A 21,817-nucleotide genomic window follows, 5' to 3' on the forward strand; every position below is an offset into this window, starting at 1 on the left:
GTACTCTGTGCTTACGGTAACATTTTTAAAGCATATTATTAAACGTTCGCTCAGATAACGCCATCTATTTATTATATACGAAATTAACGCGTCATTTTGAAAGCTGAGGTACTTCAACGTTCCCGAACAGCGCCCTCTAATCTTGTTTAAAGTTAAAATGATATCCCACTGTGCGGCGCCGCATTACCAATACATACAATGACTCTATTGAACATCACACAAATATCACACACAATACAGTGACAGTACAGTGACAGTACAGAAGACATTTACAAGGTAGGCCTTATCGCGTCAGAGCGATCTCTTTCAGGCAACTTTTATGATAAAAAGAAGTAAAAATTAGATTTCAGAGGGTGATATCCTATGTCTTAATTTAGATTTTTGGAGTTAAGTGTGTAGTGTACCTATCCAAAGTGATCGATTCTAACTAACATGATTAAGCAATTAAAGCTTTAATTAAAGCGTATTTTTAACAGTATTTTTTAACCCTCGACGCAAAAAGAGAGCTTCTATAAGTTTGACCGCTATGTGTGTCTGTCTGTGGCACAGCTAAACGGATGGACTGATTTGCATGCTGTTTTTTTTTTATTTGGAATCAGGTTTTCTAGCGATGGTTCTTAGACATGTTTCATAAAAATCGGTTTAGCCGTTTTTGAGATATTGATCTTTGAAGTGATCGACGTCATCGGCTATGCAGCATGTTAAGCTTATACTCAACTTTACTTGCAAACACTACCTACATGTTCATAGATACCTACAAATTTGTACGAAATCCTCAGTGTGCGAATCCCTTTAGGTAGATTCCTAGATAAAAAAGGAATATTTTATTTATTTCATCAGTTATATCCTACTATTCTACTTAATATTAGAGGTATAAATTTGAGTTTGTAAAGATGATACAGGGATAAGATATATATGTATATTTTTTATGTATCATCATCATCATCATTATCATCAGCCGGAAGACGTCCACTGCTGGACAAAGGCCTCCCCATTAGAACGCCACAATGAACGACAACTCGCCACTTGCATCCACCGGTTTCCCGCCGCTCTCATGCCCGTCTCTCTCATTTTTATGTATGACCACGCATAACTTTTTTGAAACTATAACTGAACTGAATTAGATATTTCAGGAATCTAGTAACCTATTCACAGTAAGCCGGTTTTTTAAAACTCCTAAGACAATTTAAACTTTTATATCATTTTAAATTGAAACCGACCTTTTAGCGCCAAATTACGAGTGCGCCATGGCCTTACTCTGCAAGGAGGCCGAGCTATGGCTTTATCAATTAAATTAATTGCTGTAATGGACACAGACGAATATCGACCGAAATAATTCAATGTGAACTTGAACAGTGCATATCATACGAGACTAGCCTTTGCCCGGGGGTTTGTTTGCGTAAGCCATTAGGATCTGGCAGTGGAATGGGTTAGTTTCATAAAATAATCTAATGAGGGATTTTCGCGACGGGCAAAATATCACTAGATGGCGTTGGTATCGTGAGGTCCGTTTGATTGGTTTTTGGAGTCTTTTTGGTATTTTTTATTTCTACTCCAAATTTTGTTACTTTTACGGTCATCCCGTAAAATCCATATCGAAAATACAAACTGAAACATAGATGCACAGAAAAACCAGAAAAAGAGACCAGCGCTGGGAATCGAACCCATTTCCTCAGCATTCCGTGCTGCGTGCTATACCCCTACACCACCACTGGACAGGAGTACAGAGAGGAGGAGAAGTTCTGGAATGTACACGGTCGGATTAGTTTAGAGATAGGCAAGTTGGAAATGGCTCAAAGTATAAGCAAGTTGAAGTGGCAATGGGCGGGCCACATCGCTCGAAGAGCAGATAAACGTTGGGGGAGAAAAGTTCTTGAGAAGTGGACCAGCGGGGCGGCTACTACGAAATTCACAGCGCACCAAACGAATTTCTACGTCAACATTCAAACACACGTTTGATAGATAACGTCTATTGAAAATACAAACTGAAATATAGATGCACAGAAAAAACAGAAAAATAAGACCATCACTAGGAATCGAACCCAGGTCCTCGGTAATCCGTACCGCATGCTATACCGCTACACCACTGATGGTCAACGATACCGACACGAATTTCCCTATGCACCTCATATCTCAGCTTGTGTTTCTTACTTAGTCACTTAAGCAGCGACGCTAGCGACATCTATGCCGTAAGCCCTCAAACTTTTTCAAAAAAGTAAAAATTTGGAATTGAAATAAAAAATACAAAAAGATTCCAAAAAAAACAATCTTGATAACGTCTATGTTAATCTACACCAAGATGTTAATGAAATGACTGAAAGCTAAAAAACTATTTTTTCAATTCTCATGCTCGTAAAGTTCGTGTTTATGCTAGATCTAGGCGACATAAAATAACTTTTTATGCTCTAGTGCATAAAATAAAATCTTCGTCTAAGACCAAGGCAATTAGGTGTACAAACAAACAAAAGTAGCTACAAACAAAAGTTTCTACATATTTTATAAATAATTTAAATATATATAAAACTAAAAATAAATCAAAATAGATTAATAAACCTAAAAAATTATAATTATAATAGTAATGCGTGAACAATAGAAGGTGCATAGTAAATGTACAATTGTTTCCATCTGTTGCTATAGTTGCTATTTCATTTCCTCGCCATCGAAGTGAAAAGCAGAGTGAAAATTCGAGCATTAAACCCATTTTCCCTCGACGTATTTGAACGTCTCCGGTAAAATCGCTCGTTTTATGCTCTTGTTGTACAATCTACTATTTCAGAATCCAAAATAAAATTGATAACACTATTTTAAAGCAGGTTGCGTGTGTTTTATCCCTTTTGTACTACTCAAACTAAAAGTTACTAATGCAGCATATACGCCAATTACCTACCTAATCTTTTCAAGAGGTTGCATACTATTTTTCTGTCAGTTTGGTTTGATTTCTTTTTTCTTTTAAAAACGGTAAAGCACAACTGGCAAACACGAATTATGAGTGTAGAGATAACCGCGGGTAAAAAACTAGTGGGATAGAAAAGCATAAAACAGGTCAAGAAAAAAAAATTAAGTGATAACTTTATGTAGGTCCATTACAATGAAAGGTAATACCTACTAACATCATTCTCAAATTACAGGGAATTAAGGGATAAATTTGTACATGCTTATATTTAGCGATTTATAAATAAATAAATAAATAAATATCATGGGACACTTGACACCACGACCTAGTCCCAAACTAAGCAAAACTTGTACTATGGCTACTAGGCAACGGATAAACATACTTAAATAGATAAATACATACTTAAATACATATTAAACATCCAAGACCCGAGAACAAACATTCGTGTTATTCACACAAATATCTGCCCCGGCCGGGAATCGAACCCGGGACCTCAAGCTTCGTAGTCAGGTTCTCTAACCACTTGGCCATCCGGTCGTCAAAGGTATTTACTAGGTACCTAGTTAGTATAATTTTCTAAACTTTTGTGTCTATTGTTACCTAAATACCTGAAGTAAAAATTAATCTTTTGAAGCTACAGCGTTCCTTGAATTGCAATGACACTGAATCAATTTCAGATAAGATCTCATAAGCACTTTGTTACCTCCTATCTTTGTGTGATTTACTACCTAATTGTGATTCTCTTGTTTTAAGTAAGTTTCACAGTTAAATTAGTTTGTCTCTTAACTAAGCCTGCTATTACCTAAATTAATTGTATTGTTTAGTTTTAACTGGTGTCATGCGTGACAGGCGATGCCTATTTGAAAGAAAGAAAGAAAGAAAAACATTTATTCGTGACATTTTTTCAAATAAAAGAAAAAGAAAAAAGGAAATAAATTTTGTCACGAAATGGTCCCAACTCAGCATGATGTCAACCTTGCGGCCGACGCTGGTCTTCCGTTGGAACCATTTAAGAGTTAAAAGAATACAACAGTGAACTCGACAACTAAAACAATGTTTTCACAATACACAAATCTAGTAATTTACAACATAAAAATATGATTCCCTGGTGATTCTTGCCACGCATTTTAATTTTCTAATAAACACATTTTATTTCATTTTCACCTGCTGTGTTATATCATCATAATTCATCATCATATTTGGTTTCCTTACAATACGGTGGCATTTGCACGGACTTTGTCAACTTTGATAATGACTCTAAAATTCATCCAAAATCGGTTATCAAAACTCATACGCTCATAGGTAATGATTTTAGAAAGCTATTAGATCTCATAACCCTAGCCTAGCCTCTAACTCTGCAAGTTCTGACTCTGCAATGCTAAATCTATTACATCTTGTTAAAAAAGTGCGGCCTAGTTTAGTCATTACGACGTAAGTGAATACTAAATTATTGTTCCACTAGACTCTTCTTAGTAACTTTGAATTTATATTATTTATTTACTAAACGTACCACTTTATCTTTCTTAGTTACTCATTAATCTAACAACATTTTTATTGTACCTATGTGTAAATTAAAATACGTTTTAGCGCAGAATGCGTTGTCTTTTACTATCGCAATTATTTATTTTGCTATTACTACTTATTAATAATTGCCTTCACTTATAACTAACTAACGGTTGTTCTGTTAGCCTACAGGCCTTGGAAGTTTTTCAAAATGGCTGAAATGTTTTTGTGAGACTTTTTTAGGTTAGTTTATTAATCAGTTGCTATTTTACGAACTAAGAATGACTTGCGTACGGCATGGCTCTAGATTAATTAATAGGATAGCCGTGCGATAGTTTTGAAGGAACTCCATCAGGCATCGTCCAAATAGAATGCGAATGTGCGATCATAGATGCGACCAACGCGTGTGCGCCCGATCTAACATATTGAACTCGAATAGGTGTACTAACTGACAGTCGCGCGACAATCGTGCAATCGCGCGATTGTTAGTTAGGACACCTATTCGAGTTCAATATGTCGCATCGCTTAGTTCGCGCGATGATCGCGCATCGCGTTCTATAGGACGATGCCTTACGAATGACCTCGAATAAATCTGAAACTGTCTCTTACAAAACAATTCACGTATAAATAAAGTGTACAAATGACCTTTTTACTACTGGACTACCTATGTGATTGAGGGTGATGTACGTACAGTCACGATAGTTAATTTGGGACCCACTTAAGATCAAAAAATGCTGTCATTTCGTATGACAATTCAAAGGACTTTTTCACGAAATGGGTCCCAAATTAATGATCGTGACCGTACCAACGACGATAATAGTCTTTTTATTTTGTAATACCTAGAATCACTCTATTAGGACAATTTACACCAATTGATCTTTTAGTCTAGTCCCAAACCAAGCGAACTTTGTAATATGAGTACTGGATTTAAATACATACATGTCTTATTACAAAGTCTATGACTTAATTACATGCATTCATATAATGTCATGAATGATGTTGATGACTCATATTCATCACGCAAAATATGTCTTTACCGCGTAACCAAAACTTTAGCGTACCCAAAACAAGGTATTGCTGCCGCAACAAACCAGAAAGGAACGCATTTCCAAAGGCCTAAAATATCATAGCTATTATTTATCATATTTATTGATTCAGCTGAAGTTGACGCGTATTTTTTACGTTCCGACTACCCAGATATCTTAATTATTTTCATACATACAAGACATCGCCAGTTGTGTACAATTTTTTTTAATACCTAGTCTAATGGTTTTAGTCTCAACTCATGAACCCTAGGAAGCTTCTGCTAGTGATCTTACACATGGTGTGTGGAGTTTCCAATCCACACTGGGCTTGCAAGGGAACTACAAACCGATCCCTTTCATTCTGAGGTATCCTATTGTAAAAGCACTATTACCCTCCACTCCACTCTATGCGATTTGGAAAATCAAAGTGACATGACAGCAAAACTCAAAAAAAATTGTCCAAAAAAATATCTGTAGGTTAATTGCAGTGTTTACTTTTAGATTTAAACATTTATTTGTTCACATAAAAACTGGCGAAACAATTGAATGAGATACGATAATATTTTTTCGAAATTGTCACACGGCGCCGACGAATGAAATCTTGCATTCATTGCAAATTTAGACACCAGCATCCTTACATAAATACCTAAATAGCGCACCATCCTGATTCTTATTAACAAATCAAACCTCACATCCTGGTGCTGATCTGGGAGAAGAACTAGTAAACACTCATATGGGTATCAAGCCATGTATTTACCTTGATTTTCGACATGATTCTAAATTACATGGGGATAGACACTCGCGACGCGATCGCTCTGAAGCGCGCTGTGGTTTCAACTGAGCTGGCTACGGTAGCAATGCCGCTGATTACATTAGGTTTGTGTGACATGATAGTTTAGAATGTTTAGATGATATGCGACTGGATACTACGGGAATATATGTCGGGAGGCTGGCCTTTGAGATGGAGTAATCCAACTGAATACTCTAAAGAAGTTATCAGATCGATTTGTTTTAAAAACTCACACTGAGAATTTAACTCACATACTGGAATCCCATTAATGACAAATTTAGTAAAAAACTAGGCTTTGCTATATTTGTGAGATTTAAATACTTTTATCAAACCTGCGAAGCAATTCAATGGTGCGTGTGAAGTTCCCAATCCGCACTGGGCCCGCGTGGGAACTATGGCCCAAGCCCTCTTGTTCTGAGAGGAGGCCTGTGCCCAGCAGTGGGACATATATAGGCTGAGATGATGAAATACTTTTATAGACAAATCATCTCAATGTAGTCTTGGCAGATATTTTTTCGTTTCCAAAAATATCGAGATTTGGCACGTTTTACATTTTCTCAAATATTTTAAATTATAAGGTCAATGAAACTTAAACCAGCATGCCATGTTTACAGGATGTATCCATATGAGCTAGAAATAAACAAGTTGATATGCTTATCCTAAATGTGTCGCGAAGACGACACTTGATTATGATTAGTGGGGTCAGACCTTTAAATCCACTGTGGTAACTTTCTGACTGTTTCAGTAGCTTAAGGAATATTTCGTCACTCCGTGCTATTCAACTGTTATTAGAGGATGCGTATCTAGTAACATTTTTTTTAAGTTTAATGTAATGTTTGGCATAAGTTTTGTTTGGATATTTTTTTCCCGCTGAAACCGTAGTTTTTCAGAAAATTCTAAACAATTTATAGATTCAGAGCAGAAAGAGTTATGGCAACAAGTCATTCATCATCATCCCAGCCTATATACGTCCCACTGCTGGGCACAGGCCTCCTCTCAGAACAAGAGGGCTTGGGCCATAGTTCCCACGCGGGCCCAGTGCGGATTGGGAACTTCACACGCACCATTGAATTTCTTCGCAGGTTTGTGCAGGTTTCCTCACGATGTTTTCCTTCACCGCAAAGCTCGTGGTAAATTTCAAATGTAATTCCGCACATGAATTTCGAAAAACTCAGAGGTGCGAGCCGGGGTTTGAACCCACGACCCTCTGTTTGAGAGACGATAGGTCAAACCACTAGGCCACCACGGCTTACAAATTATGACTTACATTACAATATGTCTTTCAACAATTACACGAGGCGATAGGGACCCGCTTTACCATAGGCCCAGCTACCTCTACGCTTTCTGCGTATAGCAGCGCTTTTTACGCTTTACGCGAAAGCGTATCACGTTGGCCACCACGCCTATCTACGTTACAGAGAACTTAAATTAGTATACGCTTATCATATGTTCATTACAATCATTTACACAGCGATATCTATTAGGATAGTTCTGTTTTTTAATACATTGCTTCGCTACCTCTACGCGTAGTATAGCAGCGTTTTTCCGCTTGTAGCGAAAACTGACGAACAGAGAACTCGCCTATATGTTATGCCTATCCACTTATTAAAGTGTAAACAAACCGATTTCATCAAATTCTTGTATAAACAACATCATCATCATTTAACAATAACAATATACATTCGTAGATCCTATTCGCCAAATGTCGCCTCTTAATCTCTCACGATGTCAGTCCACCTGGTTGTTGCTGGGGCTGTTTAACATATCGCTTACTATTTTAATGTAAAGCCGAACCCTTTGATTCCTGACCCACCGTAGAACTCTCTCACAGTAAGTGTCGTAATGAATTCCCTTGTCAAGCAATGCGATGTCACTATGACTTTTACTACGAAAAGGTTCCACAGCGGGTCACGAGTCAATTGGTTCGATAGTACATACAATAAAGAGTCATTGTATTGTATTACATTGTATTGCATTGCATGTAGCATGTCAAAGTATCTTTGAACTTGCGTGTGAGATGGTTTGTGTGTGGGTATACTTAGGTACTTTAAATAGCAGGAACTCCGGTGCAAAAAATCAGGATGTGGTACTTAGACGTGCAATACGATCGCACACGACGTGTTGTGTCGTTTAAATTTAAAGTACCTAGCTCAATAGCCAGACCACCAATATGCATCACTATGCATACTTAATTTTACTGAAAACTCTGGTAAAATTATAAATAATTAAATTTAATTAATAGCATTTGAACGACTTCATTGGCCACCTCGTACGCCTTATGATGGATACAAAGAAAAAACCGGCCAAGAGCGTATCGGACACGCCCAGGTCAGGGTACCGTAGCTTTTACGAAAAAACCAAATACCTAATATTTTTCTAAGGATTTCGTATTGTGTACGGAGTCTTCTAAGTTTAGGTATATTTTATACCTTAGGCTGCTATTTAAACCCAACAGTTTAGATTTAATATTTCGCAAACAGATCACTGAATAGAAAAATCGTCCTAGCAACCCCCCAATGATTTTAAAAGACCTTTCTAAGGATACCCCACACTGGGTTAGTCGAGAAAAAAAAATCACCCCCACTTTACGTCTATGGGAGACCCCTAAAATATTTTTATTTTTTTATTTTACCACTGTCGGCGTGACTGATATGTATATATTCATGCCAAATTACATCTTTCTAGTATTAACGACAGACATTGCGAAACTATAAGTGTTCCTAGTTGACTACGGAACCCTAAAAAACGTGGAAAAAGAAGACATTTATTCACTCTACAAGGACATAACTAACGGGATGATACACAAAATATAAAAATCACTTATGGATACTTAAATAAAATGTAGAAATAAAAATAGATTTAATTATAATTAAACAAGAAATACATTGGACGGGGCTTGAACCCTCGATCCTCTGCTTGAGAGGCCATAGGTCAAACCACTAGACCACCACGGCTTCTTAAGGATGTAAATACAAGATTCAAATACTGGATTTTCTACGAGCATAATAAATAGCCATGGTGATTTAATCCCTGTTCTATTGTCCGAGTAACAAGCAAGGGCACGCGATCTGCTGTCTCATAAATGTCATTGCCGTGGGAAAAATTTCGAACAAACATATCTTTACCGTTGGAGCAAGTTAACTGTAACAACTTTGTTACTGCTGAAAGCACAATGGTTGAAGAAGAAGGAAAAAAGTGGCACACGAACTAAAAGTTTACATAAAGCAGTGTCCAGTGGGCCCAAGCTACACTTACTTGATAAATAATTTCAAATGATCCGATTCCCAAACATTTGATCATAATTTCCGGAAATGAGTGAATCAGGGCAACATGAAACTATGAAAAATGGGATCACTGTTGGTCATTGGCTCATTTTGGGCCAATTCTAAGTTAGGTAGTTGGTAGCTTGCTCCACAGTAGCGCGCCACCAACATTAGCCCTGCGTAACCTGCTACTTACTCAATGCACACCATATTGGTGTGTATTGGGCTATTTCTAGGGTAGGTAGTTGGTAGCTTGCTCCACACTAGCGCGCCACCAGCACTAGCACTGCCTAACCTGCTACTACTCAATACTCAATGCACGCCATATTGGTGTGTATTGGGCTATTTCTAGGGTAGGTAGTTGGTAGCTTGCTCCACACTAGCGCGCCACCAGCACTAGCGCTGCCTAACCTGCTACTTACTCAATGCACGCCATATTGGTGTGTATTGGGCTATATCCAGGGTAGGTAGTTGGTAGCTTGCTCCTCACTAGCGCGCCACCAGCACTAGCGCTGCCTAACCTGCTACTTACTCAATGCACACCATCATTGGTGTGTATTGGGCTATTTCTAGGGTAGGTAGTTGGTAGCTTGCTCCACACTAGCGCGCCACCAGCACTAGCGCTGCCTAACCTGCTACCTAATCAATGCACGCCATATTGGTGTGTATTGGGCTATTTCTAGGGTAGGTAGTTAGTAGCTTGCTCCACACTAGCGCGCCACCAGCACTAGCGCTGCCTAACCTGCTACTTAATAAATGCACGCCATATTGGTGTGTATTGGGCTATTTCTAGGTAGGTAGTTAGTAGCTTGCTCCACACTAGCGCGCCACCAGCACTAGCGCTGCCTAACCTGCTACTTAATAAATGCACACCATATTGGTGTGTATTGGGCTATTTCTAGGGTAGGTAGTTGGTAGCTTGCTCCACAGTAGCGCGCCACCAACATTAGCCCTGCGTAACTTGCTACCTACTCAATGCACGCCATATTGGTGTGTATTGGGCTATATCCAGGGTAGGTAGTTGGTAGCTTGCTCCTCACTAGCGCGCCACCAGCACTAGCGCTGCCTAACCTGCTACTTAATAAATGCACGCCATATTGGTGTGTATTGGGCTATTTCTAGGGTAGGTAGTTGGTAGCTTGCTCCACACTAGCGCGCCACCAGCACTAGCGCTGCCTAGCCTGCTACTTACTCAATGCACACCATCATTGGTGTGTATTGGGCTATTTCTAGGGTAGATAGTTGGTAGCTTGCTCCACACTAGCGCGCCACCAGCACTAGCCCTGCCTAGCCTGCTACTTACTCAATGCACACCATCATTGGTGTGTATTGGGCTATTTCTAGGGTAGGTAGTTGGTAGCTTGCTCCTCACTAGCGCGCCACCAGCACTAGCCCTGCCTAGCCTGCTACTTACTCAATGCACACCATCATTGGTGTGTATTGGGCTATTTCTATGGTAGGTAGTTGGTAGCTTGCTCCACACTAGCGGCCACCAATACTAGCGCTGCGCTGGCTACCTTACTGCCTACCTAATGCACGCCATAGGCTGGTGGCCTATTGAGACATTGGGTGCTAAGGCTGAAGAAGAAAAAGAAAGAGGTTCAAATGAAATCAAGGAAAATAATAAATTACATTCAACTGAAAACTGATCTTACTTAAATTATAAAATTCAAATCAGGATTATTCTTTTACACATCGCCCAAGAGAGCCCTCCATATTACCGTTATATTACTTAAAATTCATTTGTTTGCGTTACACGTCTGTCTTTGGCTTACATTATAATATACTGAGCCACACAAAATTTGGCCCGCTCTCCATACAAAATTACCTAGGTACCTATGATATATGACATAATAAATGATGCATACATTTGAGGGCCCAGATTTTTTGCCGTTTACAAACGTGTAACGCAAATTATATAATGAACGATAATATAACGTAATAAAACCGTTTGGACCCTATTTCAAATTAAACGGTTTTAAAAAGGTTTAGTAGTTTTGGAGAAAATTGGCTGTGGCGGACTGTCGGATTGAAAGATAGACAAACAGATATGCAAGGGATTCTATAAGGTTACCTTTTTTGAGATAAGGAATTTCGACAGATTAACAACTTTTCAATTATAAGTTTGACCGCTTTGTGTGTCTGTCTGTGGCACCGTAGCTCTTAAACGGGTGGACCGATTTGAATGCGTTTTTATTTATTTAAAAGCAGGTTTCCTAGCGATGGTTCTTAGATATGTTTCTTGAAAATCAGTTCAGCCGTTTTTGAGTTATTGAACTTTGAAGTGACAAAGTCGGGGTTTCCAACTCTTTAGTTATGTTATTCGTCGGGAGTTAAAAATCGGACAATGTTCAGAGGGTAGAAACCATTATCACCATTTGTATCAGAAACCTCGAGACGTCGCGTCATGACTTTCATCAAGACGTTTCGACGTTGTCGCGTTCAAAACAGGAAAATTAACTTAAGTACGGCGTTGAATAACGACTGTGTAATCCCTAATAAAAAGACAATACAGGATGTTCACTTTATAAGGAAGACAAACACTTTGTCGAGACCTCACGGGAGCCCATTATGTTTGTTGACTTTTTAATGACGCCTTTGCGGTGACAGTGCTGCGGAACGGTTCCATTAACATATCGAATCTAAAGAAATCTATCAGATATAGAATATAAAGATCTAGAAGTCCAATGGCTAATTAATCCCAGACCCAAAAAGAGGGGTGTTATAAGTTTGACCGCTTGTGTCTGTTTGTGGCACCGTAGCTCCTAAAGGGGTGGACCGATTTGAATGCTGTTTTTTTATTTGAAATCAGGTTTTTTAGCGGTGGTTTTAGACAAGTTTCATCAAAATCGGTTTAGCCGTTTTAGAGATATCGAACATTGAAGTGACAAAGTCGGGTGTTTTCTAACTTTGTTGGTTAGGTATGTGTTTTCTAAGGTCCAGGCGCTTAATAAGTACCTAACACAAATTGGATACTTGGCGATGCCAAGGCACTTCTTTGTATTCAAGTTGCCTACAAACGTATGAATCCTTCCTTACATAATAGTCTTAATTATCATGCAGGCATCATGCCAATCGGGTATCACAAGGCGCAATGATACTGGGTCAAGGTATAAAGCTTTCTCACTTTAACATTGATTTTTACATAAACTGAAACTGAAGCTGAAACGCCAAAAAAGAAAGCAATAACAAAAAAACTCGGGAAAACGAAATTCGAAGTGCGTATAATAACGTCCCTTTAACTCTTCTTTTAAATACTATTAACGTGAGCGGGACAGCACGATACAAAGTTAAAATTTCGAACTTCGGAGTCAAAAGCCAGAGAACGATCACTTTTTGTTAAAAAATTGCGCTCAATATAACTTATTTCGTTTTTAATCCTTTCGAATAGTATTTTCGCAGATGCGACTTTAAGAATCGTTACCCAGAAAGAGACGTATCTCTTTGTCCACACTTTTAAACAAAACAAAAGCGGCAGATCTTTAGTGTAATATATTCAAACACCCTTTGTTTACGCGAGCGTAAAAAAGGCTAATGATAATGACCCGAAAATTAACATAAAATAATATTTTTCTACTGAACTCATAATAAGGTAAGCGGTGGAAAAAACCTAGTCATTTTCTTGTTGTCATCCACTTTATACTGAGGCTGTCGTCTGCCTGAATTCAGTTCGACGGTATTGTATTGTATATGTCGGCGGCCGATCGTAAAATCCGCCAGATCACGAAATTCCTAGGCATATCGTGAAATGCCGCCATTTCATGAATGGGCTAAGGGACATCCGCCATATCGTTCAAAACTCACCGTTTAGCGATTTGCCTAGTGACGTTTAGGCAGATCATGAAATTCCAAGGCATATCATGAAGCGCCGCCATTTCATGATTTGGCCAGTTTAGGCAGATCATGAAATTCCTAGGCATATCATGAAACGCCGCCATATCGGTTCTGACACTTCGCCGGCCGCTGCCGCGGCACGCTCGCTTCGCTCGCTCGGCTCGTGCGTCGTGATCACAATTAATACTAACCACTCCTCGCTTCGCTCGTCGTACCTAAATTTCTCTATATAAATAAATAACAACTAGTGAATACTTTATTTATCAACAAAATACTAACCTCTAAAATACGGGCAGACGTCCATGGTTTTTTTCATATTGTGCACAGAATCCGTTTGATTCACATAAAAAGAACGGAGCTGATGTTCAAAAGCTTCTTTTGCACTTCTATTTTGAATTCAATCACTAGTTTCGGTTTAAGGATCATTTTGTTGCGACGCCGACATTTTTCACGCGCTAAACAAACACGACCGGTCAGCTGGTCACGGCCGCCATTGCATACGCAGCGCCACCAGTGGCCAAAAAAGTAACTATTTTACGATGTGCCCGGTATAGAGCTAGGAATATCGACGAATGGGTTGCTCTTATCGATCTGCCGTATTATTTCTCAGGCACATCGTGATATGCCTGGCCAACGTTTAGGCATATCATGAAATGGCAGCGTTTCACGATATGCCTAGGAATTTCGTGATCTGGCGGATTTTACGATCGGCCGCCGACATATACATAAAACTCTTTATTGCACATAAAATATAAGCACATGAAATGAAAGTAATACTAGGTGATTCAAGAGACGGGAGTAGGCCCTATGCTGCGAAGTGCAAAATTCGAACGCTGATATTATTTAATACGAGAGTGAGAGGGACGGATTTTATGAATTTTTATTTTAATTTTCCCCCCTATGTAATCGATAATGGATTTTGTTCAATCTTCGATCGAAACCCACACTTTAAGTGCAGAATGAAAATGGGTTGCTAAACTTCAAACTCAGATATTTCCAACGCTAAGGGGCTGTTTCACCATCCATTGATTAGTGTTAACTGACGGCTAAATGTTATGCCGTCTCCGTCTATGCGAACAAAACAAATAGAGACGGCATCATATTTAACCGTCAGTCAACACTAATCAATGGATGGTGAAACAGCCCCTAAGAATTTCAAGATTTTGATATCAAAAGTAAAGGCAAATAAGGTAGATATTCCCCTAAGAAAGTAGAGTGGACATATCTGAGTTTGAAATTTAGCAACACACATGCACTTAGTAAATAATATACTTAATACTTTTTTGTTTTCAACATTGAATAACCTAACCAACAGGAAAACCCCCGACTTTGTCACTTCAAAGTTCAATATCTCAAAAACGGCTTAACCGATTTTTAAGAAACATGTCTAAGAACCATCGGTAGAAAACCCGATTTAAAAAAAAACCTCATTCAAATCGGTCCACCCGTTTAAGAGCTACGGTGCCACAGACAGACGCACATGGCGGTCAAACTTATAACACCCCTCTTTTTGCGTCGGGGGGGGGTTAAAATAACGCTCATCGCTCATCTTACTATAATAATAGTAGCCCTACCAAACTAACTTAATCCAGTAGGGTTCCTGCTCAAGTCTCCCGATTCACCCTGTAGAGGCAAACTTACCGGTGAACCCTATAACTAGTAACCAATTTTAGTGGTAGGATTGCGGCACCGGATTGCTACCAAACTTTATCGCAAAACCGTGAAACACTGTCTGCACAGTTGTGTTTCAGCGTGGAGATAAGCAGCCGTGAAATTAGCACGTGAGGTATCCATCTTAGGCTCTAGGTGGCAAACGCATCTGCAATCCCTGGTGTTGCAGGTATCTATCGGTGGTGATCTCTACATCAAACTTATCTTCATCCTTTAAAAATCATCATCAACATTTTATTATTTCGGAAATTTGGTCAGTTAAAAAAATTTTGTGGGTTTTTTGATGAATCAGTCCAAAAGTGAATTATGAGTTTTTGTGGAAATCTTCTCGCAAAAAACGGGTTTCAGGTTTTTAATCATCATCATCATTTTCGGCACCATTTGAAAATACGTAGCCATAATTTTGTGACAACTATTTAGTGCTTACTTAACTGTCGAAATATTATGAATGAATTAGAATGACCATTCAATGAAAGGGTCATTAATTATTATCTGAATAAAAGTTTTTGAACGTTTACGTAGGCAGTGGCGCCACTGGTCAAAAATATTTATTTGTTTCATCTTACATACCTACTACAGAATATTTAAAATTATTCATAATACAAATAATAATAAGTTTGGAAAAATAGTGTTTACTCAATATTCAGATAAACAAACAAACATTACACCTTCTTAGCCAAACACAAAAATGTATGGCCGCTTGTATTCACAGGTGAGTTTACCGATTCTTTTCAATACAAAACACTATTATAAAACAAAACTAAACCATTCTAATTTGAATCGTAATGTTCATATAATAAAACTGTTGAAAAATTCGTGAAATAACTCTTCATTATTACAACTCCTGAACACGCCATCTATAAGTCAGCCTCGAAACTACATCAGCTATCGCTGTTCGCACAACTAAACCACGCCTCTCGTAGATGGCGCTGTAATCAAAACGCAGCAAGTGACAGCTCGCTCACGGACGCACACGGACGGAACGCCAGTTTGGTAAATGGCCGCCGCCGGGGTGGTTGATTATTCGCGCCGCCAGTGCGTCGTACGTTGATTGGTTGTTTACATTATTTACATCACAGTTCTAACCAATAATCATCACTGTGACAAGTGTTTCTAATCACAATCAGTGCTACAAACAAGTAAAGGATTAAAATATCGCGTGTGTCGAAAGTTTCTCATCGCGATGTGCGGTATCGTTCGCTTGCGTTGAAATGAGAATGCATCGGCCGGTGTAAATTTGTGGTGTTTCGATTTCAAATGCTGAGTTCAAAAGGCGTTATGTGTAACAGGCAGCATACACAGGCGTGTCTGAACACGTCTCTGTCCATCAGGCAGGAGATCCAGCGCTTTGAGAGCGTGCATCCCTCTATATACGCTCTTTACGACCTTGTGGAGTTGGTTCCTGACCCGCTGCTGGCCCAACAGATCCGAGACCACGTCGTGGCTATAGAAGGTTGGTTCACATTGTTTGTTTTGCTCCTCCATCTATTGTTTACCGTAGTCACGCTGTCTCTAAGGATACGGCGTTTAGATGACTCGTGTTAGATTTAGATAACCTTTTTCGCTATGGCTTATATTCTGCTGTTTATATTATAGTTTAGTTAAGTAGCTCGAGTAGAAACGAATCAAGCTTGCGTAAACTGAAAACTTCAACAAACAAACCAATTATTCTTTGTTTATTATTATACTAACATTTTATTATCTTCAGCAACAAGAAACGAGTACTTGTTAAGAAAATGGAATTATAGTAATGCGCGGTGATTAAGGATAACATGGAGAAGAAATAATGACAAGCGATGTACCTACTAATAGGGCGTATTTGGTGTCCGAAGGTCGTTCTTATGGCGAGGGGTTAAGGTTTAGAGTGAAACTGTATTGTGTTGCAACACACACCCCCTCACTTGTCCATTTAAAGTTCTGACTCACGGGGGACCTACCTGGGTCTACTATATCAATCAAGGAGTAACGCGCTGTCTACGTAAACACAAAAGGTACGGTGTTTACACTATCTATTGTATTTTAAAATTCTTTATTTATTGGATCTGATCTGATATCCATTCGTGTGCTGGTGAAAGGGAAGAATTTAATAAAAATATTCATAAAGTAATAGGTAAGTACCACACTCGGAATTAAACCATGACGATATATTGCTTGTATTTGAAATTGCTGCGAGCATGCTCACGAGCCCTTACTTCTTAATCCTTATTCCTTAGTAATATTATAAATTCGAAATTAACTGTCTGTCTGTCTGTTACTTCACGCTTAAACCGTTGAACCAAATCAAATGAAATTTGAAACCTTACGAAAGACATAGGATAGTTTTTATCCTAGAAAATTTCAAAGTTCCCGCGGGATAGCGATAAAAGAATTCTTGGCAAACCAAGTTGCGGGCAAAAGCTAGTAGACATTATAATAGATACTTAGACAATTTATTAAATAACATAATGAGACACGGATATTGAATAGTTTTTTCCTTAGTAGCAATGCAATAAGTAAGGCCTGAAATACCTCAGTTATTACTTTTTTGCACGAAGGTATTCCAAATAAAAACGAAGAACTATGTGGGAGGAAAGAATAATATTTTTTTGTTGTTGTTTTCCGTATTAAATTCTCCTACTAATTAAACCCTGTTTTTCTGTATGTTGCTGTTATCTCTTCACGCTTAAATCCCTGAACAGCTTCAGATGAAATTTTGAACAAAATAGTTTGAGACCACAAAAAATCTGCATTAGCATCGTCCGCGCGGGATAGCCTCAAACGATTTCTTGTTGGTTTCAACGCTATCAATAAAGTTTAATCAGAAGTCTCGCAATAAGCACAAAGTCTAGGTATCTAATTTAACTGTGCACTAAAGCTTTTTAGTGAACTATATCTTTACCGTTAAATTCAATCTAATCAACTTAATTAAAAAGAACCGTAACATAAACAAATGAAACCACCAATTAATTAACTGTTTGAAACGTTAACCTTTTGTTTACTATTGTTCTTTAAACGGAAGTATTTATTCACCTACTGTTATGTAAAATGTAAAAGAGTTAAGTTTAATGATCCTACAGCATGCTATGAAACTACCTGTGACATTTTGACATTTAACAGAATTGACACAAACAAGCAAGAATCACGCAGTACTAGGTTTGCAATCAATTAAGGTTATTAAAATAATTGTTTGGCTTTATTCACTGATCTGTATAGACAGACACTGTTTTATTTCGCCTCTATAGCAGTTTTCAACGACTGAATATTAAACTGTTCTTTAGAAATTACAGCTTACGAAAGTTTTAATTAGTATGAAATGTCATGAAATTACTTACTCTTATTTGCAATTATTTTATGTTTTTGTCAAATTATACCTAATATTTAATTCGTGTCCCTTTGCACAGAATAAGTAATAGTACAACCCTTTGCTGAAAGCTATCTAATATTTAAGTATCTAATTGCTTTGCATTTTTTGTTTACTTTGTATCAAATTTTCTCTTTGTCATTTAACCCTGTCCTCTCCCAGAGGCACAATTTTGTACCCAAATTCCTTTGATCCTGTTATCCTGGGAGATGACAGATTTGTCTAAAATATTAATCCGTTATCATTATTAACGTACTTCGTAATGATATTGTTTTATTATTTTAAGTTTTATCATCAATTACTCACCTGTTCAAACCATTGATAAAACTTTCATCACTATGTTATAATTCACATAAATAAATTTATTTGATTTCCATTGTAACCTCTGTGTTTTTTTATCGTTTTAGATAGAATTTTAACTTTAAACGCAATAACAAAATTGATTAAATCTCTTTATCCGGGCCATGTTCTTTTTATCTGTTTTATTTCCCATTTTTTTTTTAAATTCCAAAGTTTTTCTAAAATCCAATCAAATAAATCTCCTCACGATTGTAATCTTTTGCGTGGCTTTCAGTCGTTTTACTTTTATCAGTGCAAATATGTACATCTTCAATTCTTCTAAGACACTAAATTTCTGACAAAGTGATTGTGGCCTTCGATTGAGGATTAGTAGTGAACCTTCATGACGAGTTTCTTTAAGGAATAGTGTGGCGGTTTTCCCTTAGTCTTCCACACGGTTCTCTATCGTTTGCCCGAATTATTATGACATAATGTACCGTTTTCCAAATTTTCATTTGTCATACATGAAGTAATTTATTTTTGAAATAGTATTTTTCTTCAGAGTTGATATTATTATTAAACTAACGTTACCTATTTATTTATTTTTTATTTTGTTTAAAAATGGCTTCTGTTACTTTTTAGGACAATTTCGCCAGTGTCAAAGTAGCTCCTTTGGGAGCGACGTTGTACGCTGATGTAGTTTTTTGCAACTTGATAGTAATAATTCCAGAACCACGTGGAGACAACTTGCGCATTGAAAATTGACAGACACAAGAGCAATATAGAATTTTGTGATCACTGATCACTGTTAAGGTTAATCATAAAACATTGCATATCAAAATTATCAAAACTAGCCAAAGAAAACCAGAAATGCCAAAAATTAGATACTGTCTACATCCGCCATGTCGAATGCTACAAATCGAACGTTACCTAACCTACTGCATTATATAAGACGACATTTAAAAAAATCCTGAATCCATATATTTTATGGCAAACGTTGGTATGGCAAGTGAAATTCGGGCAAATGAAATTCGTGCTAGTAAAAGAATACGCTCCACCCACACCCATGTTCACTTAGACGTATTTTATTTGTCTCGCTACATTAATTCTTGCGCTGAGTCAAAGGACTATTTTCAGCATCTACGTATCCCCATGGAGAGAAACAAATACACTGAATAACAATAACGCATTTGAATGTGAAATTATTTTCATTATAAAAATTCGCTGATGTTATGCAAGGTACAATGAAATACTGTAATCCAATTACGTGGAAGCAAATTTATCGTTAACTAAACAAGGTCAGTATTCATAATACTCGTAGCCTTCGCATAGGTACATTATTATCGACTCAGGGTGAGAATATGGGCAGCAAAATTCTGACCAAGCATGTAAATAAAACTGCAAGTGACACATCACTGAGTGTGAGAAAGAGTGTGATAAAGACACATCTATTGTGAGATACTCTTCAGCAATAATTAATAAATTCAAACACAGTTTTGAGAACACATGCGAAAAAAATCGAACGGTCTACGGTAAAAGTAGCATAATGATGAGGGGCTCGGATTTATATGAAGTCTCGCAGTATAATTTAAAACCAAATTGAAACAACATATTCATAACACTGTGTAACTTCAACAAATCTCCAACGATCATGCTGAAATGTTTAATTTTAAGGAATTATATTATGTAAGCTCATTTTAAATGAACTGTATTGTTCTTATGAGTAAATAAAGCATCTCTAAACCTAAACCTGTATTTAAATATCTGCAAATCTATTGTTGGACTGGACAATGTGCCCCCTTTATGAGTATAAATTTGTTTGTTTTTTAGACTGTGTATACATATAATAATTGTACCGAAAAATTAAATAGGTACCCTCCTATAATCACTAGCAGAACATGTACACAATCATAATGATAAGGCCATTTTAAAATTTTCTTATGTATCACATATAAGTACCCTATATTCGTTTTTGGTAATAACTTCGATCACCATTCTATTAGTTAGATAGATAATGTTGAAATAATATCATTAAATCAATCGTAATTAATTACATAATCCAATTAAACTTTCATTCATTAATCAGCTTAGCAGCAGCATTGTCGACAATCGTATATAATTTGCATTAGAATATGGCAACGTCTATAACCGCTTTTACATTCGAGTGTAGGCGGTATTAACAGTCAAGATCAAAGGCCGTTTTTTGTCCTCATAAACTATTTGCGTAAACACCATGAGTTGTTAAAATATTTGTATAGCGTCGATGTGAGTAATCCATTGTTGTTAACATTGTAGTTTGAGTGCTATTTCTTTTATCAGACATACGTTTGTTTGATTCAACAATGCGTACTACAATTTCCACATTATTCGTCTGAAGCTATTATTTGATATTACATTTGTATTTTGTATTTTGTTTAACATTATCATTCATCAGTCATTTTAACTTTTTAGGTTTAAAAATTCTGAATTGAAATGAATGAATGATAAAGCCGCCTACAGCTAAACTTGGAAAATGTCTCTATGTATCTTTGTTTTCTGTGCTTCTTAGTAGTAGTATTATAATATAGTAGTATTTATGGTATTCAATAAAAAGTCATTGTATGGTTTCGACACGTTTGTTTCAGTTTTCATTTTAAATCTCTAGTCAATCAAAATGAATTCAAAAACAGGAAAGATTTTTCTTTGAAGAACAACTCTAATACAACACGTTTTAATCAACGCTGAAAGAAACTCCATTAATTTCTAAATTACTTAAGAACTATCTTCAAATGCAATATCAATTAAACTGTAAACTGTTACAATGGAGCCCTCTTTGTTTACATTGCTTCATTCACAACCCTTCTCCTTACGAATAGGGTCACTAATTCTAGAAACTCTCCTCCTTAACTTTGTTATGGTTCAGGACGACGTCCAGGTAACCCAGCTTGATTTAATATTGCAAATACCTTCAGATCATCAATCCTTGTCAGCAAAGGTAAGGCTACCTCTGTTAATTTTGACACACGTTACTAATTAATGTCGGGGTGTCACGTCCAATCAACGTGGATTTAATATGGAGCATATGAAAAGGAATGTCAGTTGGGACGTCTGTCTAAAGGGTTTTTGTCACTGAGCCTTGGAAACGTTTTCGTCTGTTTATAATTTCAGGAAAATCTACGCATGCTTTGATGGAAAGAGATTATGATTTTTATGAAATCATACGGCTATAAACCTAAGAGA

At 37.3% G+C, this 21,817-nt stretch overlaps 2 protein-coding genes across 5 annotated transcripts in view; both read left to right on the top strand.

Moving 5' to 3' along the window:
- LOC141433597 (neuropeptide FF receptor 2-like) overlaps positions 1-21,817 on the top strand; it is a 143,585-nt gene that overhangs the window by 28,798 nt on the left and 92,970 nt on the right. The gene's annotated exons all lie outside the window — the stretch shown is intronic.
- LOC141433640 (centaurin-gamma-1A-like) lies at positions 15,987-16,740 on the top strand. Its single transcript, XM_074095744.1, has 2 exons — positions 15,987-16,432; positions 16,688-16,740. The coding sequence occupies exons 1-2, from the start codon at positions 16,237-16,239 to the stop codon at positions 16,738-16,740; spliced, it is 249 nt and encodes an 82-aa protein (XP_073951845.1). The 5' UTR covers positions 15,987-16,236.

This window comes from Choristoneura fumiferana, chromosome 12 (assembly GCF_025370935.1).
Source record: "Choristoneura fumiferana chromosome 12, NRCan_CFum_1, whole genome shotgun sequence".
Classification (NCBI taxonomy): Eukaryota; Metazoa; Arthropoda; class Insecta; order Lepidoptera; family Tortricidae; genus Choristoneura; species Choristoneura fumiferana.

What these genes read in the sequence shown, in the direction of transcription:
- LOC141433640 (XM_074095744.1), top strand. Translation starts at nt 16,237, where the DNA reads ATGCTGAGTTCAAAAGGCGTTATGTGTAACAGGCAGCATACACAGGCG. An exon ending in CCACGTCGTGGCTATAGAAG is followed by an intron (nt 16,433 to 16,687) that starts GTTGGTTCACAT and finishes TATTATCTTCAG; the next exon opens with CAACAAGAAACGAGTACTTG.